This window comes from Anomaloglossus baeobatrachus, chromosome 2, assembly GCF_048569485.1.
Source record: "Anomaloglossus baeobatrachus isolate aAnoBae1 chromosome 2, aAnoBae1.hap1, whole genome shotgun sequence".
Classification (NCBI taxonomy): Eukaryota; Metazoa; Chordata; class Amphibia; order Anura; family Aromobatidae; genus Anomaloglossus; species Anomaloglossus baeobatrachus.
Window position 1 is genome coordinate 8,991,373 of NC_134354.1, and position 27,848 is coordinate 9,019,220.

Here is a 27,848-nt window from a genome sequence, read left to right on the forward strand (position 1 = left end):
TACATGCAGATTTATACAGCCACCGCTAGAGGGAGCTCACTACATGCAGATTTATACAGCCACCGCTAGAGGGAGCTCACTACATGCAGATTTATACAGCCACCGCTAGAGGGAGCTCACTACATGCAGATTTATACAGCCACCGCTAGAGGGAGCTCACTACATGCAGATTTATACAGCCACCGCTAGAGGGAGCTCACTACATGCAGATTTATACAGCCACCGCTAGAGGGAGCTCACTACATGCAGATTTATACAGCCACCGCTAGAGGGAGCTCACTACATGCAGATTTATACAGCCACCGCTAGAGGGAGCTCACTACATGCAGATTTATACAGCCACCGCTAGAGGGAGCTCACTACATGCAGATTTATACAGCCACCGCTAGAGGGAGCTCACTACATGCAGATTTATACAGCCACCGCTAGAGGGAGCTCACTACATGCAGATTTATACAGCCACCGCTAGAGGGAGCTCACTACATGCAGATTTATACAGCCACCGCTAGAGGGAGCTCACTACATGCAGATTTATACAGCCACCGCTAGAGGGAGCTCACTACATGCAGATTTATACAGCCACCACTAGAGGGAGCTCACTACATACAGATTTATACAGCCACCACTAGAGGGAGCTCACTACATACAGATTTATACAGCCACCACTAGAGGGAGCTCCCTACATACAGATTTATACAGCCACCACTAGGGGGAGCTCACTACATACAGATTTATACAGCCACCACTAGAGGGAGCTCACTACATACAGATTTATGTACAATGACACATGTAGAAGTGGCTGATGAGAGTTGGACTTCACACATGAGCATATTACATGGATTTCACACGAGACATTAATAATCTGGTACTTCGGCAGTGTCATATGCTGGATTAGAAGACGTTTACTGAATGAATATCAGCATTAACTCTCAAAATCATCATCATCATCATCATCCGGGGCTGAAATGTCCTGAACAGTCACAGATGTAGGACACACAGTAAACAGTGTGGGGTGTTAGGGTCAGGCGGCTGCTGGGAAAGCGCAGATGACACCTGTAAGAACCAGTGTACAGGAGTTACGGCCCATCTCCATGTGCGGACCTTTGGCCATAAATACGCACGGCTTTAGTATATACACGTCGATCACCCTTGTTTCTGGCTCCATACACACAAGACGTCAGAGTCCACTTCTGTAGCATTAAACTTTACTAATCCCGAGGTCCTAAGACCCAGTTATATTTAATTTCCTATTTAGAGATAAAAGTGAACTGTCCATTACAACGATGCAGCGAGGCGCGCGTGGTCCGGCCACGTGGACTTCCCTGACTTCTCACTGGCTGATCCATGCGAGGTGGTTATTGTTTAGGTCTGTATTGGTCCGTGCCGCAGACAGGCAGCGCCTCAGTCATAATGTAAAGTCTTCATGGAACCAAACCGCTTGCGGTCAGAGAATCCCGGCATCTGAGGAGGAGAAGAGAACAGATTAGAAAACTGGAGGGGACGGGGTTAATATGGACAGAAAACCACTCGAAAGGCATAATCTGCTGCCACCTGTGCGCCCCCAGGACTCTCCACCCGAGGTGCTGAGCGCTGCAGAGTGGATCCCGGATCACTCCCAGGAGTACATAGAGATGGCGGTGCAGTGTGCAGGAACGTGGCATAATCTGCTGCCACCTGTGCGCCCCCAGGACTCTCCACCCGAGGTGCTGAGCGCTGCAGAGTGGATCCCGGATCACTCCCAGGAGTACATAGAGATGGCGGTGCAGTGTGCAGGAACGTGGCATAATCTGCCGGATTACCCGAAATACAGATACAGAAGATAAATGTACATGTCATCCATATATACTGCATCTGGGAGCGAGCCGGGGCCCTGAGGGGCCACTTCACAGTCACTGTGCCGAGCTCTGCAGATTCCGGGAGCAGCAGATGGCAGCGGACTGTGTGCGCACACACGCACGGACGCACACAGTGCTGCAGCCGCTCATCCTAACTGCTACCTCAGGCAGACCTTCTTTTCCTGTAGTAAGCTGTTGATCATCCAGCAGTATACGATGATTTGGCTCCACATAAACAGCTGCCAGAAGAATCAGGTTTCCTAATAGCTGTGTGTCTCCATTTCATTGGAGCAGAAATGCCATCTGCGATTAAACCTCCTCTATGGGACAGGCAAAACAGCAAGTTCTTCCACTCCCTTATGAAAATGTCGAGAGTTAAATACTCAGCTTGTAAATGTTTAGTCACTGTAAATGGGCGATGAAGCAATTCCTTCAGCTCAAACGCCTGTGTCCATTCATCTTTCATTTAGTATTAACTGAGGGTCGGCCATGTCTACAAGAAAGTGTTTCAGCCAGTGGCGTAACTATATATTGATGGGCCCAGGTGCAACATTTGTCATCAATTTCCCGCTTGCACCACGTCCAGAGAGGTCAGCTACAGCCCCATACATCTTACACTTCTAGATAATATCTGCAGCTGTAACTAGTAACACGAACATCCGGCTGTGGAGACATCTTATCGCCTTTACCTGTAACACAATTGCCTATAATCTTCTTTCTAGTCTCCTGAGACAACTCTCTCCTGAGCTTTCTTTGCTCCATGTTTAGTGCAGTACACACACCATGATAAACAGCACAATGACTACTTTTCACCCTGTAATTAGGAGAACAATTTCAAATCTGTAGGTGCACATCTGCTTGAGGTCAGATTATTTTCAGTCATTACAGGGGAACCATTACTTATATGCCGGCCATTTTCATTGATTTGTTCTTTTATATTTTCCCGTTTAATTGTGATTCAGTAAATTTAAAACTGAAAATTACTTTGGTCAGTTCCAAGTTATTTCAGTCACAAATTTGGGTTTTCTTACTTTATTAGAAGGGAACAATATTGCTCCTACGTGTATATTCAGTGCTTTGAAAAAGTATTCATACCCCCATGAACTTTTCCAGATTTTTTTCATGTTCCACTCACAAACTTAAAATGTATATTATTGGGATTTTTTTTGTTATAGCAACACTGAGTTAAAGAAATTGTGAAATGCAAAGGATACCAGGTTTTCTAATTATTATAAAAATACAAATTTGAAAATAAATAGTGATGTGCATTTGTATTCAGCCCCTGGAGTCAGTACTTTGTAGGACCACCTTTCTCTGTCTTGCATTTGTATTCACCCCCCGGGGTCAGTACTTTGTAGGGCCACCTTTCTCTGTCTTGCATTAGTATTCAGCCCCCGGAGTCAGTACTTTGTAGGAGCACCTTTCTTTGTCTTGCATTAGTATTCAGCCCCCGGAGTCAGTACTTTACAGGACCACCTTCCGCTCTCTTTTGGGGTCTCTCCAGCTTTGCTCATCTAGAGGTGACATTTCCTCTTCTCTCGCTCGGTGAGGTTGGATGGAGACGTCTGTGGTCGGTAATTTTCTCGTCTTGTCACATATTCTGGGTGGATTTGGGTCTGGACTGTGACTCGGCCACTCACACACAGGAATATGCTCTCATCTGAACCCTCCATTGTGGCTCTGCAGGATGATGAGGGTGGTTGTGCTGCTGGAAGGTGAAGCTACGCCCCAGTATCAGGTCTTCTGCAGCCTCTAACAGGTTTTCCTCCAGGATTGTCCTGTATTTAGCTCCATCCATCTTCCATCACCTCTGACAGCTTCCCTGCCCCTGCTGAAGAAAAGCCTCCCCACAGCATTATGCAGCCACCACCATGAGTAACGGTGGGGATGGCGTTTTCAGAGTAATGTGCAGGGTTAGTTCTCTGCCACACACAGCGTTTCACATTTATCTCAGTTCCTCTTTGGTCCCCTCTGATCAGAGCCCCCTCCTCCACTGCTCGCTGTGGCCCCTATATGTCTGTCTTCTTATTGCTTGTCCAAAATGGGCAGATTTATACAGTCTATAACTAATCATCCTGTGGACAGATTCCCCCTGAGTATTGACTCCTCCAGGGACCTCTCCATTGCTCCTCTCATTATCACTCTCCTTCTTGGGGTGTCAGTCTCGGTGGATGAAAAGTCTCTGTAGTTTGCAGTTGTGCCGTACTCCAGGGTCAGGTTGTGGCGATTTTACACCACACCATCCGACGCTCGGCCCCCGCGCTCGGTGACGTACGGCTCTCGGCCCCGCGCTCGGTGACGTACGGCTCTCGGCCCCGCGCTCGGTGACGTACGGCTCTCGGCCCCGCGCTCGGTGACGTACGGCTCTCGGCCCCGCGCTCGGTGACGTACGGCTCTCGGCCCCGCGCTCGGTGACGTACGGCTCTCGGCCCCGCGCTCGGTGACGTACGGCTCTCGGCCCCGCGCTCGGTGACGTACGGCTCTCGGCCCCGCGCTCGGTGACGTACGGCTCTCGGCCCCGCGCTCGGTGACGTACGGCTCTCGGCCCCGCGCTCGGTGACGTACGGCTCTCGGCCCCGCGCTCGGTGACGTACGGCTCTCGGCCCCGCGCTCGGTGACGTACGGCTCTCGGCCCCGCGCTCGGTGACGTACGGCTCTCGGCCCCGCGCTCGGTGACGTACGGCTCTGCTATGAAGCTCCCAGTGGGCGCAGTGTTTGAGCTGATGTTACCAGAGGAGGTCTCTGCAGTTATGGGGTCAACAGGGACTTTTCTGCCCTCGGCCCCCCACTCTAACGTTACGGTGTCTCCACTTCAGAGCTGAGCTGCTGCAGTTCCTTCCACTTCCCGATAATATCACTCACAGGAAACGTTTAGGGGGAAGAAATGTCATGGACGGACTTGTTACCCCGGTGGTTCCTATTACAGGAGGCGCTGGCATCAGTGAGCTCTGCAAAACCGGCCCCTTTGTAGTAATGGCAGACGGCTTTGGCAAGGGTAAGGTCATACACTGGGGAGGTGGCGGATATTCAATGATTAAGCACATTGCCCCATACTTCTCTGTACACAGTGGGAGGACGCAGACACTCTGCGGTTTCATCCAAGCACAACAACGTGGAGATTTTCTGGTTTTCTTTCATCTCTTACATTTGGTTTTAACATAAGAAAACATTCAGTGTGAGAATCAATAGAATACTATGGGTGTGAATGTATCGGCTCCCTGTGGTCACTGCCATCCTTACACTGCACCCCCTCGATGTGCAGGAGCAGGAGACTGAGCTGTGCACTTACCGCACTCCCGTCCCGGGAGAAGTATCTCTTCTCTATCACCTGAAACACAAAAGAACTTCCTGTGAGAGGACAGGACAGAAACAAAGCGGTGTGATGGTGTGGATACACGCCAACTATTCAACTATTCCTGTGTCCTCCCTCACCATGGGTGACAATAGCTGCTTACAAACTATTCACCGCTCCCTGATGAAGTGAAGTACGAAACGTGCGTCGGAGCGAGAGGCACGCAGAAACACCGGCATACACAGGTATTAAGAAGTCATTAGTTATTATCTACCTAGTAGGTTTATTTGGACACTGGTCCACTTAGCCATATGTAGATACCTCTCTCTATAAATAATATATATATTATATTGTAAAAAGTGTAATATTGATTCCTGTGTCATTTATCCCCTAAATTATATGTGCATTCATATGAATTTGTTATATTGAACTTTTAAAAATATATTAAGTTATTGTATTTAGTACAGTCACACAATGGAAATTTATTCTTCTTAATCTGAGAATTTCAAAAGTGCAGTATATTGTGCTTAATTTGTTATCGATAATATAATCATTTTATATTCATTTAATTGAATTCTAGTAGCGTTTTATACATTGAATGAAGGGAATTTTGTTTACTTACCGTAAATTCCTTTTCTTCTAGCTCCATTGGGAGACCCAGACAATTGGGTGTATAGCTCATGCCTCCGGAGGCCACACAAAGTATTACACTAAAAGTGTAAAGCCCCTCCCCTTCTGCCTATACACCCCCCGTGCATCACGGGTTCCTCAGTTTTAGTGCAAAAGCAAGAAGGAGGAAAGCAAATAAATTGGTTTAAAGTAACTTCAATCCGAAGAATCTCGGAGAACTGAAACCATTCAACATGAACAACATGTGTACACGAAAAAACAGGGGCGGGCGCTGGGTCTCCCAATTGGAGCTAGAAGAAAAGGAATTTACGGTAAGTAAACAAAATTCCCTTCTTCTTTGTCGCTCCATTGGGAGACCCAGACAATTGGGACGTCCAAAAGCAGTCCCTGGGTGGGTAAAATAATACCTCATAATAGAGCCGTAACGGCTCCGTCCTACAGGTGGGCCACTGCCGCCTGAAGGACTCGCCTACCTAGACTGGCATCTGCCGAAGCATAGGTATGCACCTGATAGTGTTTGGTGAAAGTGTGCAGGCTCGACCAGGTAGCCGCCTGGCACACCTGCTGAGCCGTCGCCTGGTGCCGTAAAGCCCAGGACGCACCGACGGCTCTGGTAGAATGGGCCTTTAGCCCTGAGGGAACCGGAAGCCCAGAAGAACGGTAGGCTTCAAGAATTGGTTCCTTGATCCACCGAGCCAGGGTGGATTTGGAAGCCTGTAACCCCTTACGCTGACCCGCGACAAGGACAAAGAGTGCATCCGAGCGGCGCAGAGGCGCCGTACGGGAAATGTAGAGTCTGAGTGCTCTCACCAGATCTAACAAATGCAAATCCCTTTCACATTGATGAACTGGATGAGGACAAAAAGAAGGCAAGGAGATATCCTGATTGAGATGACAGGTGGATACCACCTTAGGAAGGAATTCCGGAACCGGGCGCAGAACCACCTTGTCCTGGTGAAACACCAGGAAAGGGGCTTTGCATGACAGCGCTGCTAGCTCAGACACTCTCCGAAGTGAGGTGACTGCTACTAGGAAGACCACTTGCTGCGAAAGGCGAGAAAGAGAAATATCTTTCAAAGGTTCAAAGGGTGCCTTCTGAAGGGCCAGCAGAACCCTGTTCAGATCCCAGGGTTCTAACGGCCACCTGTAAGGAGGAACAATGTGACAAACCCCCTGCAGGAACGTGCATACCTGAGAAAGCCTGGCAAGACGCTTCTGAAAGAACACAGAGAGCGCTGAGACTTGTCCCTTAAGGGAGCCGAGCGACAAACCTTTTTCCAATCCTGATTGAAGAAAGGAAAGAAAAGTGGGCAAGGTAAAAGGCCAGGGAGAAAAACCCTGAGCAGAGCACCAAGAAAGGAATATCTTCCACGTCCTGTGGTAGATCTTGGCAGACGTTGGTTTCCTAGCCTGTCTCATAGTGGCAATGACCTCTTGAGACAACCCTGAAGACGCTAGGATCCAGGACTCAATGGCCACACAGTCAGGTTGAGGGCCGCAGAATTCAGTGCTGTAAGCCACCGCTGTGGAGTTGTCCGACTGAATTCGGATCTGCCTGCCTTCCAGCCACTGCTGGAACGCTTTTAGGGCAAGATACACTGCCCTGATCTCCAGAACATTGATCTGAAGGGAGGACTCCTGCTGAGTCCCCGTACCCTGAGTCGTGTGGTGGAGAAAGACCGCTCCCCACCCTGACAGACTCGCGTCCGTCGTGACCACCTCCCAGGATGGGGGTAGGAAGGATTTCCCTTTCGACAATGAAGTGGGAAGAAGCCACCACCGAAGGGAAGCTTTGGCTGCTTGGGAGAGGGAGACGTTCCTGTCGAGGGACGTCGACTTCCTGTCCCATTTGCGGAGAATGTCCCATTGAAGTGGGCGCAGATGAAACTGCGCAAAAGGAACTGCCTCCATTGCTGCTACCATCTTCCCTAGGAAGTGCATGAGGCGTCTCAGGGGGTGTGACTGACCTTGAAGGAGAGATTGCACCCCTGTCTGCAGTGAACGCTGTTTGTCCAGCGGAAGCTTCACTATCGCTGAGAGGGTATGAAACTCCATGCCAAGATATGTCAGTGATTGGGCCGGAGTCAGATTTGACTTTGGAAAATTGATGATCCACCCGAAACTCTGGAGAGTCTCTAGAGTAACGTTCAGGCTGTGTTGGCATGCCTCTTGAGAGGGTGCCTTGACTAGGAGATCGTCTAAGTAAGGAATCACCGAGTGTCCCTGAGAGTGAAGGACCGCCACTACTGTAGCCATGACCTTGGTGAAAACCCGTGGAGCTGTCGCCAGGCCGAACGGCAGTGCCACGAACTGAAGGTGTTCGTCTGCTATGGCGAAGCGCAAGAAGCGCTGATGCTCTGGAGCAATCGGTACGTGAAGATACGCATCTTTGATATCGACCGATGCAAGGAAGTCTCCCTGGGACATTGAGGCGATGACGGAGCGGAGGGATTCCATCCGGAACCGCCTGGTCTTTACGTGTTTGTTGAGCAGTTTTAGGTCCAGGACAGGACGGAAGGACCCGTCTTTCTTTGGAACCACAAACAGGTTTGAGTAAAAACCGTGACCCTGTTGCTGAAGAGGAACCGGGATCACCACTCCTTCCGCCTTTAGAGTGTCCACCGCCTGCAGAAGAGCATCGGCTCGCTCGGGGGGCGGAGATGTTCTGAAGAACCGAGTCGGAGGACGAGAGCTGAGCTCTATCCTGTAACCGTGAGACAGAATGTCTCTCACCCAACGGTCTTTTACCTGTGGCAGCCAGGTGTCGCAAAAGCGGGAGAGCCTGCCACCGACCGAGGATGCGGTGTGAGGAGACTGAAAGTCATGAGGAGGCCGCTTTGGTAGCGGCACCTCCAGCGGTCTTTTTAGGACGTGACTTAGACCGCCATGAATCGGAGTGTGTCTGATCCTTCTGAGGCCTTTTGGACGAGGAGAATTGGGACCTGCCCGCGCCCCGAAAGGACCGAAACCTCGACTGTCCCCTCCTCTGTTGGGGTATGTTTGGTTTGGCCTTGGGTAAGGATGTATCCTTTCCCGTGGATTGCTTGATTATTTCATCCAATCGCTCACCAAACAAACGGTCACCAGAAAATGGCAAACCGGTTAAGCGCTTTTTGGAAGCCGAATCTGCCTTCCATTCCCGTAGCCACAATGCCCTGCGTATTGCCACCGAATTGTCGGCTGCAACCGCCGTACGGCTCGCAGAGTCCAGGATGGCATTAATAGCGTAGGACGCAAATGCCGTCGTCTGAGTGGTTATGGACGCCACTTGCGGCGCAGACGTACGTGTGATTGCGTCAATCTGCGCTTGACCCGCTGAGATAGCTTGGAGTGCCCATACTGCTGCAAATGCTGGGGCAAAAGATGCGCCGATGGCTTCAAAGATGGATTTCAACCAGAGCTCCATCTGTCTGTCAGTGGCATCCTTGAGTGAAGCCCCATCTTCAACTGTGACTATGGATCTAGCCGCCAGTCTGGAGATTGGGGGATCCACCTTGGGACACTGAGTCCAGCCCTTGACCACGTCAGGGGGAAATGGATAACGTGTATCCTTAAGGCGCTTGGAAAAAACGCTTATCAGGACAAGCTCGGTGTTTCTGGACTGCCTCTCTGAAGTCAGAGTGGTCCAGAACATACTCGTGGTACGCTTGGGAAACCTAAAACGGAATTTCTCCTGCTGAGAAACTGACTCCTCTGCTGGAGGAGCTGAGGGAGAAATATCCAACACCTGATTGATGGACGCGATAAGATCATTCACTATGGCGTCCCCATCAGGTGTATCTAGGTTGAGAGCGGCTTCAGGATCAGAATCCTGATCAGCTACCTCCGCTTCATCATACAGAGAGTCCTCTCGCTGAGACCGTGAACAATGTGATGATGTCGAGGGAATTTCATAGCGAGCTCGCTTAGGTGGTCTGGGGCTGCGGTCCATGTCAGAGACCTCACCCTGGGATCTATGAGACACCCCGGGAGAACATTGTTGTTCCAACTGAGGTGGACCATGGTGCAATGATTCCACAGTGCCCATGGTCTGAGATACCGGTCTGGACTGCAAGGCTTCTAATATCTTAGCCATAGTCTCAGAAAGTCTATCAGTAAAAACTGCAAACTCTGTCCCTGTCACATGGACAGTGTTAGCTGGTGGTTCTCCCTGGGCCCCCCTTCGCAGAGGCTCCGGCTGAGCAAGTGCCACAGGGGCCGAGCATTGCACACAATGAGGGTCAGTGGAACCTGCCGGCAGTATAGCCGTACATGCAGCGCAGGCAGCATAGTAAGTCTGTGCTTTGGCACCATTGCTTCTTGTGGACGACATGCTGTTGTGTCCTCTGAGCAATCCCGGAGGGTATATAGCCAAAAATCAATCGTGCACCATACAGTGTAAAGTATAGCATATAAGGATATAATCTATATGTACACTACTGCACTAGTGGGGCCAGCACCATAGGTGCTGCTTACCGACCGGTCAAGCGGTTGTGTGGGCACCAGAAACGCTGCCTGGGCCTCCCAGAGCTTGTCTCCCCTCTCCAGCGTCGGAAGAGCTGACAGGAATGGCTGCCGGCGTCCTGAGGAGAGGGGGAGGCCGTGGGCGTGCCCGAAAAAGTGCGGGAGTCTGGTGCCCCACTGTGCAGAGTGAGAGGGGTGGAGTATGCAAAGCACGCTCCAGCCCTCAGTGCTGCCGTCCTGTACAGCATCCCGCCCTTCCCCTGACTGACAGGCCTGGGGGCGGGAAGAAAAAGAGACTAGGCCGCAAAAGCCGGGGACTCAAGTTATAAGCGCGGCCGGCGTATAAGCTCGGTCTGCGCGGAAGTCCCCGGCGTACAAAGAATCCCAGGCGCGCTGCCGTGTTGCAATGGCAGCGCGCGGTCAGGCGGTAGTCTCTAGTAAACCAAGCACACCAGCACGCTGTAGTGTGTGATGACACAAACGCGGTCAGCGCCGCGGTCCCCGGTGCACTAACACACCCAGCAATGCTGGAGTGATTCTGTGCGCGGTCCCCACGGGGACACAGAGTACCGCAAAGCAGCAGTGTCCCTGACGATACTCGGCTCCTTGTCCAGCAGATATCCCAGGTGCTGTGGATGGAGCACGGTCTCCGTGTCTGGAGACCGAATTAGGATCCCACTTCCCCAGAACCCATCAAGGGATGGGGAAGGAAAGCAGCATGTGGGCTCCAGCCTCCGGACCCGCAATGGATACCTCAACCTTAACAACACCGCCGACAAGAGTGGGGTGAGAAGGGAGCATGCTGGGGGCCCTAGTATGGGCCCACTTTTCTTCCATCCGATATAGTCAGCAGCTGCTGCTAACTAAACAGTGGAGCTATGCGTGCATGTCTGACCTCCTTCGCACAAAGCATAAAAACTGATGAGCCCGTGGCAGCACGGGGGGTGTATAGGCTGAAGGGGAGGGGCTTTACACTTTTAGTGTAATACTTTGTGTGGCCTCCGGAGGCATGAGCTATACACCCAATTGTCTGGGTCTCCCAATGGAGCGACAAAGAAAGTAACTTTTGCATCTATTTCAGCCACTTGTCATTTACAGTTTTAGGGGTCACTTACTGATTCTTACTGGGGTTTTGCGCCCCTGTACGCACATGTAGGCACGGTGTCAAAAGGAATTAGTAAATGAGTATTTCGTATGTAGGATTTTTGTTATGTAAATAAAAATTTAGTTTTAATCAGTGAAGTTGTGGGGTATTAACTCCTTTGTTCAGCAGGTATTATTGTGATTGTATTGGTCAGTTTTAGTCACAACAAAAAAAAAAGTAAGATTTCTGATGATTATAAAAATCTATTCTCCCTGTTATCAGCCATTTCACACTATGAAGAGGATGACAATGGTGTTCATCAACAGGACTGGTGCCACTATATTCTGTCCAGCACTGATATCAGCCTCTCTTATAACGCTCCAGTGCTGATATGTAATGTCTGGAGGGTATATCAGCACTGGAGCATTATAAGAGGGGCTGATATCAGTCACATATGTAATGTCTGGGGTTATATCAGCACTGGAGCGTTATAAGAGGGGCTGATATCAGTCACATATGTAATGTCTGGGGGTTATATCAGCACTGGAGCATTATAAGAGAGGCTGATATCAGTCACATATGTAATGTCTGAGGTTATATCAGCACTGGAGCATTATAAGAGGAGCTGATATCAGTCACATATGTAATGTCTGGGGTTATATCAGCACTGGAGCATTATAAGAGGGGCTGATATCAGTCACATATGTAATGTCTGGGGTTATATCAGCACTGGAGCATTATAAGAGGGGGCTGATATCAGTCACATATGTAATGTCTGGGGTTATATCAGCACTGGAGCGTTATATGTGACTGATATCAGCCCCTGTTATTACGCTCCAGTGCTGATATAAGCTCTGGATTTTGGGAGATATATTTGTTACCTTATCGAAGAACCTGCTGAGTTTCACAGCGTTGGAGGAGCCGGCGGCGAGGTACCGTGTATTGGTGCAGTCCTGTGTGGAGGGAGGACATCACATTATTATACTGCCCCCTGCTGGGCAAATACTGAATTATTTGTGTTACACTATGGCCTTTGTATTCTGCAGAAGCAATAATTAGCCGGCTCCATCCTCGGGGGAGGAAGAAGAAGGGAGGATGGAGGAAGAAGAAGGGAGGATGAGGGAGGATGGAGGAAGAAGAAGGAAGGGAGGATGAGGGAGGATGGAGGAAGAAGAAAGAAGGGAGGATGAGGGAGGATGGAGGAAGAAGAAGGAAGGGAGGATGAGGGAGGATGGAGGAAGAAGAAGGAAGGGAGGATGAGGGAGGATGGAGGAAGAAGAAGGAAGGGAGGATGAGGGAGGATGGAGAAAGAAGAAGGAAGGGAGGATGAGGGAGGATGGAGAAAGAAGAAGGAAGGGAGGATGAGGGAGGATGGAGGAAGAAGAAGGAAGGGAGGATGAGGGAGGATGGAGGAAGAAGAAAGAAGGGAGGATGAGGGATGATGGAGGAAGAAGAAGGAAGGGAGGATGAGGGAGGATGGAGGAAGAAGAAGGAAGGGAGGATGAGGGAGGATGGAGGAAGAAGGAGGGAGGATGAGGGAGGATGGAGGAAGAAGAAGGGAGGGAGGATGGAGGAAGAAGAAAGAAGGGAGGATGAGGGAGGATGGAGGAAGAAGAAGGAAGGGAGGATGAGGGAGGATGGGAGGAAGAAGAAGGAAGGGAGGATGAGGGAGGATGGAGGAAGAAGAAAGAAGGGAGGATGAGGGATGATGGAGGAAGAAGAAGGAAGGGAGGATGAGGGAGGATGGAGGAAGAAGAAGGAAGGGAGGATGAGGGAGGATGAGAGAAGAAGGAGAAGGAAGGATGGAGAGGAGAGGAGGGAGGTGGAGGAAGAAGGAGGGAGGATGAGGGAGGATGGAGGAAGAAGAAGGGAGGGAGGATGGAGGAAGAAGAAAGAAGGGAGGATGAGAGGATGGAGGAAGAAGAAGGAAGGAGGATGAGGGAGGATGGAGGAAGGAAGGAGAAGGAAGGGAGGATGAGGGAGGATGGAGGAAGAAGAAGGAAGGGAGGATGAGGGAGGATGGAGAAGAAGAAGGAAGGGGAGGATGAGGGAGGATGGAGAAGAAGAAGGGAAGGGTGGATGAGGGAGGATGGAGGATGAGGGAGGATGGAGGAAGAAGAAGGGAGGGGAGGATGAGGGAGGATGGAGAAAGAAGAAGGAAGGGAGGATGAGGGAGGATGGGAGACGAAGGAAGGGATGAGGGAGGATGGAGGAGAAGAAGGAGGGAGGATGAGGAGGATGGAGGAAGAAGAAGGAAGGGAGGATGAGGGAGGATGGAGGAGAAGAAGAAGGAAGGGAGGGTTGAGGGAGGATGGAGGAAGAGAAGGAAGGGAGGATGAGGGAGGATGGAGAAGAAGAAGGAAGGGAGGATGAGGGAGGATGGAGGAAGAAGAAGGAAGGGAGGATGAGGGAGGATGGAGGAAGAAGAAGGAAGGGAGGATGAGGGAGGATGGAGGAAGAAGAAGGAAGGGAGGATGAGGGAAGATGGTGGATGAAGGAGGGAGGGGAGGTTGGGATGATGGAGGAAGAAGGAGGGAGGATGAGGGGATGGAGGAGAAGGAGGGAGGATGAGGGAGGATGGAGGAAGAAGGAAGAAGGTGGGGAGGATGGAGGAGAAGGAGGGAGGGGAGGGAGGATGGAGGAAGAAGGAGAAGGAGGGGAGGATGGAGGAAGATGGAGGAGGGAGGGAGGATGGAGGAAGAAGGAGAAGGAGGGGAGGATGGAGGAAGAAGGAGGGAGGGAGGGAGGGAGGATGAGGAAGAAGGAGAAGGAGGGGAGGATGGAGGAAGAAGGAGGGAGGGAGGGAGGGAGGATGGAGGAAGAAGGAAGAAGGAGGGGAGGATGGAGGAAGAAGGAGGGTGGGAGGGAGGATGAGGAGGAGGGAGGATGGAGGAGGGAGGGAGGGAGGAGGGAGGGAGGAGGGAGGAGGGAGGGAGGAGGGCAAGAAAAGACCGTGACGAGAGAGGGATCAACAGAAGAATACAGCGTTGCATTCAATTACATAGAGCCAGCAAAACTCACATGATAAAAAAAAAAAAAAAAAATATACACAACCCCCAACAACATGCAGACAGTATATAGCGCCCGATGTGCTGCTCACCACGGTACAGAAAGACACCAAAAAAAAATACAGAAAAAGAAAAATAAGGCTGCGAGTACCACCAAGAGTGGAAGATGGAGCAATATAACAATATCACCAGGATAATATAAAAAAAACATAATATATCCCTAATCTAGCAGCACACAAGAAGACGAAGGACGGTGCGAGAAACCAACACAGCCGAGACCATAAGACAGCAAAAGGGACAACGGTGACCATGTGCTAAGAAAGATGGAGAAACAGGCCCTATTATATATCACCACCGTATGCCGCAGCGCTGTACACACATCACTACTGTCCCCATCAGGGTCACAATCTACAGCCCCCATCAGTCTATAGAGTGGGGGGGACTGGAGACCCCGGTGCCAAGATGGGGAGAACAAACTCAAATAAAAAAACAAAAAAAGAGAATTTTGTTACTTACCGTAAATTCTTTTTCTTATAGTTCCGTATTGGGAGACCCAGACCATGGGTGTATAGCTTCTGCCTCCGGAGGACACACAAAGTACTACACTCAAACGTGTAGCTCCTCCCTCCTAGCATATACACCCCCTGCTAGCCAGTCCTAGCCAGTTTAGTGCAAAAGCTGAAGGAGGACATCCACCCACAAGTAGAGAGAGTAAAACCCGGAACAACCGGAACCTCTGTCTGCAACAACAACAGCCGGTGAAGACACACGGAACAAGAAACCTGCCAACAGGCAATAGGGAGGGAGCTGGGTCTCCCATGACGGAACTATAAGAAAAAGAATTTACGGTAAGTAACAAAATTCTCTTTTTCTTTATCGTTCCTATGGGAGACCCAGACCATGGGACGTTCTAAAGCAGTCCATGGGTGGGAATAAACAGACAAACTGAGAAGTAGGCGAAACCTAACTTCACAAATGGGCGACAGCCGCCTGAAAAAAGCGTCTGCCCAAGCCCGCGTCTGCCAAAGCATGAGCATGCATTGGGTAGTGCTTCGAAAAGGTATGCAGGCTAATCCAAGTGGCAGTCTGACAGACCTGGTGAGCCGTAGCCTGGTGCTTGAAAGCCCAAGAGGCACCGACAGCTCTGGTCAAGTGTGCCCTGATCCCAGGTGGGGAAGGCACTTGAGTACACTGGTAGGCATCAGAAATGGCCGACCTAAGACGAACCAGGGTCGGCGTAGATGCCGAGAGACCGCTACGCTGACTAGTGGTCAGCACCAGAGAGAGGTGCACCGCCTAATAACAGCGGTGCGAGACACAAAGATCCGGAGCGCCCGCACCAGATCCAGGATATGCAACGCTTTTTCAAAGCGATGAACAGGAGCCGGACAAAAGGAAGGCAGGGAAAATGCCCCGGTTAAGGTGGAAGCAGCAACCACCTTAGGGAGAAAGTCCGGAGTCGGACGGAGACCACCTTGTCTTGATGAAAAAACAAAAAAGGGGGTGACTCAGAAGAGAGTTTAGCCAAAACAGAGACTCTCTTGAGGGAAATTATGGCCACTAGAAAGACCACTTTCTGTGAAAAACGAAACAAAGAAACCTCCCTGAGAGGCTCAAAGGGGGGTTTCCGGAAACCGTGAGGACCGGATTAAGGTCCCAGGGCTCCATAGGCCGCCGGTAAGGCGGAATAATGTGAGATGCGCCCTTGAAGGAGCGCACCTGAGCCAGCCGGATAATACGCCGCTGGCACACACTGACAGAGCCAAGAGCTGTCCCTTAAAGAGGGATAGTCCTAAGCTGTAGACCGGACTGTAGAAGGGACAGGAGGGTCGGCAAGGCCAAAAGGCCAAGGACACTTCGGAGCTCGAGTCATAGTGGAGATGACTTCAGGAGGGATACCAGAAGTCGTCAAAATCCAGGACTCAAGAGCCACGCCGTCAATCTGAGAATCCAGAATTCTGGCGGAAAAAAACGGACCCTTTGAGAGAAGGTCTGGACGGTCCGGAAGATGCCATGGCAACACTACGGACAGATGGAGCAGGTCAGGGTACTAAGCTTGCCTAGGCCAGTCTGGAGTATGAGAATGACCCGACGGCCCTCCTTACTGATCTTGCGCAGGATTCTGGGCAAGAGCTAGAGGGTGAAACACGTAAGACAGACAAAGCTGGGACCAAACATGCACCAGTGCGTCTGCCGCAAAAACCTGAGGATCGTGGACCGCGGATGGACAGCTGAGATAATCTGCCTCGCAGTCTTCACGTCTGGGATATGGGCTGCGGATATGGTGGACTAGGAGTCCTTTGTCCACTGAAGAATGCGTTGAGCCTCCAACATTACCAGGCGGCTGAGTGTGCCGCCCTGGAGGTTGATGTAGGTAAACGCTGTCACGTCGTCTGACTGGACTCGAATGTGCCCAGCCGCCAACAGATGGTGAAAGGCTTAGAGAGCTAGAAACACAGCTCTGACTTCCAGCACATTGATCCAGAGGGCTGATTCGGACAGAGTCCAAGCGCCCTGCGCTCCGTGGTGGAGAAACACTGCTCCCCAGTCGGATGGACTAGTATCCTGGTGAGGATCACCCGGGACGGGGCCAGGAAGGAGCGTCCCTGAGACAGAGTGGCCGAAGCCACCACTGAAACGAGCCCCTGGTCTGTGGCGAAGCCACCACCCCGTGGAAGGAGGAAGTTCGCTTGTTCCAACAGCGGAAAATGTCCAGCCTCCGAGGAGGAGAAACTGGGCAAGGGAATCGCTTCCCTTGACGCCACCATATGATCCAGTACCTGTATTTGGTGCCTGATAGAACGACGTCGACCGCCAGCAGAGGGACTACTGTTTGACTAAGGGCAGCTTCACAAGTGCCGACAGTCTCGAATTGCGTCCCTGGGTACGTGAACTTCTGGTTCGAAGTCAGAGTGGTCTTGGACAGAATGACAAGCCACCCGAATTGGTTAGCGTGGCGAGAGTGAGCGAGGCACTCTGCTAAGAGTCTGCACTGGATGAAGCCCCGACAAGAAGGCCGTTCAGGGCAAAAGATCACTGCCAACCTCTAGGGGTGCAGGACCCTAATCACAGCTGCCCCAACCTTGAGAGTACTCGAGGGGCCGTGGCTAACTCCAAGGGAAGAGCCACGAATTGGACCACTCCGATTGCAAAACGTAGCCAACGCTGGTGAGAAGCTGCGATTGGCACATGCAGATAGACCTCTCTGATGTCGATGGATGCTAGGTAGTGTTGAGCGAGTATGCTTGTCACTACTCGGTACTCGCACGAGTATCACTGTACTCGGGCTACTCGGCGGGTACCGAGTAATTTCGCGATACTCGTGCTGTACTCGTGGTCTTCATGTTGGCGCTCTTTTGAGAGCCAGCCCTCATGCAGGGATTGGCTGGCAGACCGCAATGCCACAGCCTGTTGTGGAATTGCAGTGATTGGCCGGCCCTCACAGCATGACCGTGCCTTTAGCCCGACACTTCCCCGCTCGGCTACGGCCCCTCCCGCACTCCACTCCGCGTGTATATATATAGATGCACGCTTACACACACACGCACGTTTTTTTTTTTAATTTACAGTTTTATGGTTTCTCCATGCTGCCGGTGGTCATTTCACAAAAATACTCGGGTCTCCCATAGGATAACATTGGGCTCGGTGCTCGGGCCGAGTACACGAGTATCTTGGGATGCTCGGCCCGAGCCTCAAGCACCCGAGCTTTTTAGTACTCGCTCATCACTAATGCTAGGGAATGTCCTTGGGTTATCAATTGATCCGGTGAAAATACCCGGAACAAGACCGAGACTCCATGTGAAAACGCCGCACCTGAACATGCTTGAAAAGCTTGAGATCCAGGTCGGAAGTACCTGCCCTCTACGGGGACTAGGAATATATTTAAGCAGAATCTCAGAACCGTTCCCAATTGGGAACCGGTACAATTACTCCATTGGCCTGCAAGAATGCCACGGCCTGTGAGAAGGCGGCGGCCTTGGAACAGGGGGGAGTTGACAGAAAAAATCAGTTTGGCGGGTGGATAGAAATCTATCCCGTAGCCATGGAGAAGTAATCCCGCCCCCACTGATCGGAGACGTGTTAAAATCATACGTCGCCAAAGTGGAAGAGCCTGCCACCGACCAAGGACGTTGCTGGCGTGGCCAGATAGCCCGGAGGAAGCTGACTTAGTGGCAGCACCTCCTGCGGTTTCTGAAGACGCGGCTTCGAGCGCCATTTGGGTTTTACGATCCTTGGCCGAACTAGTGGACGAGGCCGAGGGCTTAGAAAACGCTCAGATGGAGGAACGCAAGAACGAAAACCTCCGCTGATTCCTGCCCTGGACAGGTTTCCTGATTTGGGATTGTGGCATGGAAGAACTTTTCCCGCCAAAAGCTTCCTTAACAATTTCATCCAGTTGTTTTCGAAAGACTGGTCCCAACAAAAGGGAGCCCAGCAAGGAACTTCTATAGAAGCATCTGCCTTCCACTTCCGAAGCCACAGGAGCCTGCGGATAGCGAGGAAAGTAGCCGAGGCCACCGCGGTGCGGTGAGAGTCTCCAGCCATGGCAGACATGGCATAGGATGAAAAGGCTGAATCTGGAAGTTCAGGCAACCATTTCGGGCATAGAGTCCCTGTGAGGGAACGCATCTCCTCTAGAGAAGCCGAGGAGGCTACGAAAGCCCGCACTGCTATAAAGCTGAGGAGAACGAAGCTCCTGCCGCCCCTAAACAGATTTGGCCAGAAGGACAACCTGGTGGACAGCAAAACTATAAATGAGGAGCCATCAGCCACTGATATAACGGCCCGGGCTGAGCCACCCTTGGTGAATGAGCCCACTCCTTAACCCCACTGGTGGAAAGGGAAACAGTCATCAGAACCACGCTTCATGGGAAGCGTCTGTCAGAGCAGACTCTGGGCTTGGTCACAGAGGCCTGAAAAAACTGGAGTGGTTACGGAACACACTCCTTGTTCTCTTAGGCAAGGTAACACCGGCGGATTAAGGTCCAGTACAAAAGTAATGTGCAGTGGGATCCCTATAGAGGTGCCGTCAGCCACTGAAACAACTATCCGGGCTGAAAGTCTAGACACCGGAGGGACCACCCTTGGCAAATTAGCTCACTCCTTGACCACCACTGGTGGGAGGGAGAAACAGTCATCAGAACTCCGCTTTGGGGTCTGACAGGACAGGCTGTGGGCCTGGACACAGTGGGCTGAAAACTAGAGTGGTAAGGAACACACTCCTTGTTCTGTTTAAGGTATACTGATGCCTTTCTGCCAGCGGGGAGTGCTCCCCTGATACAGGCGGATGGAGGTCCAGTACAAGTGTAATGGACGCAATCCCATCATTAGCATCTGCGTCACCTTCGGACAGATCAATGGTACATAAAGAAGCGTCCGAGCCCCTGGTAGGGACATCCTCCTCGTCCAGTGAGTCAGCTCGTGAATCAGAGCTGCGGAACGGGGAAGGACAGGGGACCCTGCGTCTCCATTTTAGGAGGACGGGGTCTGAGACCAGAAGGAGAGTCCACCGTGAGCTTTGCTGAGCGAGTAGCAGCAGAAACACCCTGAGAAGGGGGGCTAATGCATGCTCCGCAGAGTCCGGGACGGTCATCCCCTGGAAAGAGCGGATTCTGCCCAAACCGGGGGTTCAGCCACCGAAGCCGGAGCAGCTGGAGGGACCACTGATGAGCCTCCAGGCTGACTCTGCGTCTCATGTGTTTATGTGCTCGGTACCGGGCCGTACGAGTCCTCATACAGTGCAAATTAAAAACAGCCCTGCAGCCTTGCTCTGATGTGAGACATGCTGCAGAGGTGGGGGCTCTGACCAGAGCGGCCCCCAGCAGAGTATATAACAGATAAAATAAGCAGCTGCACAAACCGAAGGTTGTGGCTGCTAGGCCGTTTAATAGACATTTTCCTGCCCCCAGTCCCTCAGCCCAGGCCCCCACTTGTCACAATGTGGAATCTCTGTGCCTATGCAGGCACAGAGAACGCTGAGAAAATGGCGACCAGAGCGAGGAGAGGGGGCGGGGCCTACTCTGAGAGCGGCAAATGAGGTAGACAGGGGAGGGAATCCTTCCTCAGTGAGGAGTGTCCCTTCCCTGTGCTGCACAGCCGCTGGGCGGAGCCATCCTGTCTCTCTGCGTGACTGACAAGCAGAGGCAGTGGAAACCGAAACTAGGCCTCAGGCGAAGCCGGGGCCTAGATTTAAACATGCGGCCGGCGTGCAGGCACCATCGGCGCGGTTCTCCAGTGAAAACTGGAGAACCGGCCAGAAATGTTAACACAAACATAAAACACACTCTCCCCACAAAATAAAGTATAAAGGACCCCTGGAAAGACCACTTTCTGTGGTAATAACGTCTCATGTACTTAGCTTGTGAGACGCAGGTGCCAGGTCCCTGGGGGATGAGCGCTCCGTCCGACAGGATCCTGAACAGGGCTGTGGATGGAGACCGGTCTCCTGCAAAGCAGTGAGAACCGTGTTGGCTCCCACTTCAAACCAGAGCCTCTCAGAGGATGTGAAGGAGCGCGGCATGAGAAGGCTCCAGCCTTGTAAAGTCAACCTTAACAGCACCGCCGACACAGTGGGGTGAGAAGGGACATGCCGGGAGTCCAGACTGGACCCGCTTTTCTTCCAAATCTTTGATCCAAAGAAAAAAATCAAAAATCAAAAATCAGAGAATGCATGTGTGTGTGACCTCCTGCAACACAAAGCATTGAACTGGCTAGGACTGGCTAGCAGGGGGTGTATATGCTAGGAGGGAGGAGCTACACGTTTGAGTGTAGTACTTTGTGTGTCCTCCGGAGGCAGAAGCTATACACCCATGGTTTGGGTCTCCCATAGGAACGATAAAGAAACTTCATCAGATCCCACCACTTCCTCAGCACTTCTAACTTACAAGATCTCTGCTTGCTGCCAGGATGCTGCACGCTGCCTGACAGTAACACTCCATCTTCCACACAGGCCCAGACAATACGCCAGCAGGGGGCAGCAGAGTAAACAGAGCAGCAGAATAGTGATTGCAGCTCTGGGTGTGACTGGGGTATAATGCGGCCATCCTGCCTTACTCACCAGATTAATCTCCTCTGCATTGAAATCCTCGGCCAGGAACGCCGTGCGGGTGAGAACCTCGTTCCGCTTTGCCTCGGGGATCTGATCCAGTTTGGTGCCGATCACCAGAAGAGGGATCTGGTTATCTGCGAAGTTCTCCCGGTCGTAGTCCCTACAGGAGCAGGAAAGTCGGGTGACAGTGAGTGATACATCGCTGAGCAGACACCGCACGCAGAATAATCACACGCCGTGCGCAGAATCATTAGGTCATTTGCATTTATGATATTTTCTCGTTGATCTCCAGTGCTGTCATCCATCCAATGACCGCGCTAAACAGTGACCGAGGGGCGGGCGCACCAGCACAGAGGTGGAGGAGGGGGGGCAGCGCACCAGTACAGAGGCGGAGGAGGGGGGGGCAGCGCACCAGCACAGAGGGGGAGGAGGTGGCACACCAGCACAGAGGCGGAGGAGGGGGGGGCAGCGCACCAGCACAGAGGCGGAGGAGGCGGCACACCAGCACAGAGGCGGAGGAGGCGGCACACCAGCACAGAGGCGGAGGAGGGTGGGCAGCGCACCAGCACAGAGGCGGCGCACCAGCACAGAGGTGGAGGAGGGTGGGCAGCGCACCAGCACAGAGGTGGAGGAGGATGGGCAGCGCACCAGCACAGAGGCAGCGCACCAGCACAGAGGCGGAGGGCTGGCACAGCAGCACAGAGGCAGCGGCGCACCAGAACATCTTCACCATTAGAAGTATCTCTGGAATTAGGGACAGCTAGGGCCCCCTAACCTGAGGGCCAGTTCAGGAGCCCTGTCCCCATTTATCCCCTCACACCCTGTGACAACTTTCCCCGGCCGTGCCCCTGAGCATTGATCACCTTGTTTTTTCTGTATCTTGCTCAGTGGTGGTCAGGCTCAACCTCCTCACCTCGGCCGTGTCTCTGAGTACTGAACACCTTGTTTTTCGGTGTCTTGCTCAGTGGTGGTCGGGGGCTCAGCCTCCTCACCTCGGCCGTGTCTCTGAGCACTGAACACCTTGCACTTTTGTATCTTGCTCAGTGGTTTTCGGGCTCACTTTTATCACCTTTTGCTGGTTCTGTGAGGCCCCAATATCTGAGCAGTGTCAGGAGCGGTGTCCTCTGTATAAAATTCTGTGACTTCTCAGAGTCATGGAAATCTCTTTCCTGAAGTAAACAAGCTCGTAATAATGGGGCTTAGGGGCCACGCGGACTCACCCGTTGGTCACCAGCACACCGGTTGGCGGCAGATCTCGGTTCAGGGCCTCCAGGGACCAGCGGTACAGATTCTGAGACGACTTCTTGTTTGTGAGGTCGTGAATGAGGACGATACCTAAAAAATACAAAGAAAAGTGACAACAGCCGAAATAAGCGATCACATGATGTACAGGCCTCAGAGCGAGAGGAAACAGTGACACGTGCTCAGTCACATCCAGAGCTGAAATCACAATTCAGTATCTGTGAAAAACACAAAGAGCTGTAGAGCACTGCAGCACCGTCAGATGTGTGCTCACCAGACAATGCAGACAGACAGCAGGCACAAACTCAATGTAAGGCAGCAGAATAGTGAGTGCAGCTCTGGAGGAGAAGACACTATTAATGGCAGAAAAGTGACTGCAGCTCTGGAGGGGACCAGAAGATAATACACACTGTGACAACAGCTCTGGAGGAGAAGACCTAATGTAACAGCAGAATAATGAGTACAGCTCTGGAGGATTTATGATCAGCTGTTCATCACTTCTCACCATTCACACCGTTGTAGAATACAGCTCTGGTGCGCTTCACACTGCTGGCGCTGCCCACGGATCCGCCAACGTCCCACAGCTCGATGTAGAAAGTCTTCTCCTCCGGGGTGCCTTCCCGATACTCATGGAGCTGATGATAAAAAGAAAATAACTACGGTAATAGGACCCCGGGACGTGGCCCGCCCCCTCCCCCCCTCCCCAGACCCCGGGACGTGGCCCCCCCCCCTCCCCAGACCCCGGGACGTGGCCCCCACAGTACTACAGCCCCCAGCACTCACCCTGACGTCCACCGAGCAGCCCACGGTCCAGGACGGGTTCCCCAGCACTTGGTTCTGACACAGCAGATGGACCAGGGAGGACTTCCCGACACCTGCAGGCAGAGAGCAGTGAGGACGGACACCACACCTGACGCTCAGGACCGGGGAAAGCTGCCCGACAACCCCGCTCCGCCGCCACTCTGGTTGTCAGACAGCCTTCCCACGGCTGACACGAGAGGACGCCGCACTGAGAAGGTTTCGCACGGCAGCCGCCATACTGCTCCTCACCAGAGTCTCCCAGCACCAGCACCTTCACCCGGTCCAGCGCCGCCATGTCACCCGGACTCTCCCCTGCCCTTCTCACTATGACAACCAGCGACGGCCTGATTGGTCAAATCGCAGCCAACTCCACCAATCAGATAACAAAATATCAGGAAGTAAGGCGGAAGAGAGCGGAAGTACGTCATGATTCGTTCGGGAACCTTTTGAAGCAATGCAGCGGCCATTGTTATTACTGGCAAGAAATTGTAGAAGGAAAAGAAAGAGCATATCTTCTATCTCCAGGCCTGCGGTGCTGAGGAGTCACTCTCTGGGGGGTGGAGGCAGGACGCCGGGCTCAGCGCCTATTCCAACCAAGCTTAGCTCTTACTGCAGGGCTCCCTCACTAAACATGGCGGCTGGAGAGTAGGGCGTCAGGAAACGGCGCCTGGTGATGACGTAACCAGAGTGGCCGGCGAGGCGGCGTGAGGTGAGTGTGTCTGTGACGGGCTCGGTAACGTCCTGCCAGGCTGATGGTTTCTCACCCACGACCCCGCCCGCGGAACATAGTGACGTTTTCTCAGCTCTGCCTGCGCCCCCCCTCACTCTGCCTCCGCGCTCCCCCCCACCCCCCCCTCACTCTGCCTCCGCGCTCCCCCCCTCACTCTGCCTCCGCGCTCCCCCCTCCGCGCTCCCCCTCCGCGCTCTCCCCCCGCTCTCTGCCTCCGCGCTCCCCCCCCCGCTCTCTGCCTCCGCGCTCCCCCCCTCACTCTGCCTCCGCGCTCCCCCCCACCCCCCCCTCACTCTGCCTCCGCGCTCCCCCCCTCACTCTGCCTCCGCGCTCCCCCTCCGCGCTCTCCCCCCGCTCTCTGCCTCCGCGCTCCCCCTCCGCTCTCTGCCTCCGCGCTCCCCCCCTCACTCTGCCTCCGCGCTCCCCCTCCGCGCTCTCCCCCCGCTCTCTGCCTCCGCGCTCCCCCCCGCTCTCTGCCTCCGCGCTCCCCCCCGCTCTCTGCCTCCGCGCTCCCCCCCGCTCTCTGCCTCCGCGCTCCCCCCCGCTCTCTGCCTCCGCGCTCCCCCCTCCGCTCTCTGCCTCCGCGCTCCCCCCCCCTCACTCTGCCTCCGCGCTCTCCCCCCGCTCTCTGCCTCCGCGCTCTCCCCCCGCTCTCTGCTTCCGCGCTCTCCCCCCGCTCTCTGCCTCCGCGCTCTCCCCCCCGCTCTCTGCCTCCGCGCTCTCCCCCCGCTCTCTGCCTCCGCGCTCTCCCCCCGCTCTCTGCCTCCGCGCTCTCCCCCCGCTCTCTGCCTCCGCGCTCTCCCCACCGCTCTCTGCCTCCGCGCTCTCCCCCCGCTCTCTGCCTCCGCGCTCTCCCCCCGCTCTCTGCCTCCGCGCTCTCTCCCCCGCTCTCTGCCTCCGCGCTCTTCCCCCCGCTCTCTGCCTCCGCGCTCTCCCCCCGCTCTCTGCCTCCGCGCTCTCCCCCCGCTCTCTGCCTCCGCGCTCCCCCCCGCTCTCTGCCTCCGCGCTCCCCCCCCGCTCTCTGCCTCCGCGCTCTCCCCCGCTCTCTGCCTCCGCGCTCTCCCCCCGCTCTCTGCCTCCGCGCTCTCCCCCCCGCTCTCTGCCTCCGCGCTCTCCCCCCCGCTCTCTGCCTCCGCGCTCTCCCCCCGCTCTCTGCCTCCGCGCTCTCCCCCCCGCTCTCTGCCTCCGCGCTCTCCCCCCCGCTCTCTGCCTCCGCGCTCTCCCCCCGCTCTCTGCCTCCGCGCTCTCCCCCCCGCTCTCTGCCTCCGCGCTCTCCCCCCGCGCTCCCCCCCGCTCTCTGCCTCCGCGCTCCCCCCCGCTCTCTGCCTCCGCGCTCCCCCCCGCTCTCTGCCTCCGCGCTCCCCCCCCCGCTCTCTGCCTCCGCGCTCCCCCCCCGCTCTCTGCCTCCGCGCTCCCCCCCCCCGCTCTCTGCCTCCGCGCTCCCCCCCTGCTCTCTGCCTCCGCGCTCCCCCCTCCGCTCTCTGCCTCCGCGCTCCCCCCTCCGCTCTCTGCCTCCGCGCTCCCCCCTCCGCTCTCTGCCTCCGCGCTCCCCCCCGCTCTCTGCCTCCGCGCTCCCCCCCCCGCTCTCTGCTCCTGCGCTCTCTTCATTCTCTGTTCCTTATTTGCGCGCTCTCTCTGCCTGTGCGTGCTCTGCCCTGTGCACTTTGCTGCTTGTCTGCGCTCCTCCCCGCTCTCTGTCTGCGCTCCCCACGCTCTCTGCCTGCGCGCTCCCCCCTCCGCTCTTTGCCTGCGCTCTCTTCATTCTCTGTTCCTTATTTGCGCGCTCTCTCTGCCTGTGTGTGCTTTGCCCTGTGCACTTTGCTGCTTGTCTGCGCTCCTCCCCGCTCTCTGTCTGCGCTCCCCACGCTCTCTGCCTCCGCACTCCCCCCCCGCTCTCTGCCTGCGTTCTCTTTATTCTCTGTTCCTCACTTGCGTGCTCTCTCTGCATGTGCGTGCTCGGCCCTGTGCACTTTGCTGCTTGCCTGCGCTCCCTGCCTGCGCCGTTCTGCTGTCTCACAGCTGAGGGTCTGTTACAGTTGCATCACCCGGATACAGGGTGGAGGATGCCTGTGACGTCCCTCGGCTGCGGCAGCGGTTCAGGCTCTGTTCACACTCTCGGGTCTCTCTGCTCAGGTGGATGACGTCCCCGCTGCTCCTCCTGTGACCGGTAACATGACGTCCCCCGGTGTAATGAGCGAGGTCCCCGCCGTGCTGAAGCGACTGGCCAAGTACGTGGTGCGCGGCTTCTATGGCCTGGAGCACGCGCTGGCGCTGGACATCCTGATCCGCAACCCGTGCGTGAAGGAGGAGGACATGCTGGAGCTGCTGAAGTTCGACCGCAAGCAACTGCGCGCCGTGCTCAACACCCTGAAGGGGGACAAGTTCATCAAGTGCCGCATGCGGGTGGAGACCGCCTTCGACGGGAAGACCACCAGGCACAACTACTACTTCATCAACTACCGCCTGCTGGTAAATGTGGTGAAATACAAGCTGGACCACATGAGGCGGAGGATCGAGACCGACGAGAGGGACTCCACGAACCGCGCCTCGTTCAGGTGCCCCAACTGCTGCAGCACCTTCACCGACCTGGAGGCCAACCAGCTGTTTGATCCGATGACAGGTAAGAGAGCGGCCATCTCAGTCACCTCCGACCACCAGAGTACCCCAGAGCTGCACTCACTATTCTGCTGGTGCAGTCACTGTGTACATACATTACTGATCCTGAGTTACCTCCTGTATTATACTCCAGAGCTGCACTCACTATTCTGCTGGTGCAGTCACTGTGTACATACATTACATTACTGATCCTGAGTTACGTCCTGTATTATACTCCAGAGCTGCACTCACTATTCTGCTGGGGCAGTCACTGTGTACATACATTACTGATCCTGAGTTACCTCCTGTATTATACTCCAGAGCTGCACTCACTATTCTGCTGCTGCAGTCACTGTGTACATACATTACATTACTGATCCTGAGTTACCTCCTGTATTATACTCCAGAGCTGCACTCACTATTCTACTGGTGCAGTCACTGTGTACATACATTACATTACTGACCCTGAGTTACCTCCTGTATTATACCCCAGAGCTGCACTCCCAGGGGGCATTGCTCTAGAATCACTGCGTTGAGAAACACGTGATGGTGTCTCTGCAGTGGTGGATGTTGATCTCCCTAAGGTCAACCATCCTTGCTCACATAGTCTTTTACTAGGCAATGTCCCACTAGCCAGATTCCTACTCCACACTGATGAGGGGCAAATACCCCGAAACGGGTGTCTGTGGATGGATACCATGTTTGGCATAGGTGGTCTCCTTGACTGGAGACTGCTCTTCCCGTGGTTGTTCCTTCCCGGTGAAAGACCTGGCTAGTTTCTTGCCAGCGTTGAGAAACACGTGATGGTGTCTCCGCAGTGGTGGATGTTGATCTCCCTAAGGTCAACCATCCTTGCTCACATTACTGATCCTGAGTTACCTCCTGTATTATACTCCAGAGCTGCACTCACTATTCTGCTGCTGCACTCACTGTGTACATACATTACTGATCCTGAGTTACCTCCTGTATTATACTCCAGAGCTGCACTCACTATTCTGCTGCTGCAGTCACTGTGTACATACATTACATTACTGATCCTGAGTTACCTCCTGTATTATACTCCAGAGCTGCACTCACTATTCTACTGGTGCAGTCACTGTGTACATACATTACATTACTGATCCTGAGTTACCTCCTGTA

At 53.7% G+C, this 27,848-nt stretch overlaps 2 protein-coding genes across 3 annotated transcripts in view; one reads left to right on the forward strand and one right to left on the reverse strand.

Annotated features, from left to right (window-relative positions):
• Positions 1-756: 756 nt before the first annotated feature.
• On the reverse strand, positions 757-23,738 carry RABL3 (RAB, member of RAS oncogene family like 3). Its single transcript, XM_075334849.1, has 8 exons — positions 23,633-23,738; positions 23,366-23,457; positions 23,088-23,217; positions 22,561-22,675; positions 21,350-21,500; positions 12,166-12,237; positions 5,125-5,163; positions 757-1,461 (listed from the first exon to the last, which is right to left on the reverse strand). Exons 1-8 carry the CDS (start codon positions 23,676-23,678, stop codon positions 1,402-1,404), a joined length of 705 nt encoding a protein of 234 aa, XP_075190964.1. The 5' UTR covers positions 23,679-23,738; the 3' UTR covers positions 757-1,401.
• Positions 23,739-23,897: 159 nt separating this feature from the next.
• Positions 23,898-27,848, forward strand: part of GTF2E1 (general transcription factor IIE subunit 1) — a 28,430-nt gene continuing 24,479 nt past the window's right edge. Inside the window, exons 1-2 of one of the 2 annotated variants that reach the window (XM_075334848.1) lie at positions 23,898-24,092; positions 26,247-26,733. In XM_075334848.1, the coding sequence (XP_075190963.1) occupies positions 26,286-26,733 (448 nt within the window). In that variant the 5' untranslated portion in view covers positions 23,898-24,092; positions 26,247-26,285. Of the gene's footprint in view, positions 24,093-24,139; positions 24,172-26,246; positions 26,734-27,848 lie in introns of those variants that run through there. The other variant, XM_075334847.1, reaches the window with a different exon arrangement.

What these genes read in the sequence shown, in the direction of transcription:
- RABL3 (XM_075334849.1), bottom strand. Translation starts at nt 23,678, where the DNA reads ATGGCGGCGCTGGACCGGGTGAAGGTGCTGGTGCTGGGAGACTCTG. An exon ending in GCTGGTGCTGGGAGACTCTG is followed by an intron (nt 23,458 to 23,632) that starts GTGAGGAGCAGT and finishes CTCTGCCTGCAG; the next exon opens with GTGTCGGGAAGTCCTCCCTG. An exon ending in GCTGCTCGGTGGACGTCAGG is followed by an intron (nt 23,218 to 23,365) that starts GTGAGTGCTGGG and finishes TTTTATCATCAG; the next exon opens with CTCCATGAGTATCGGGAAGG.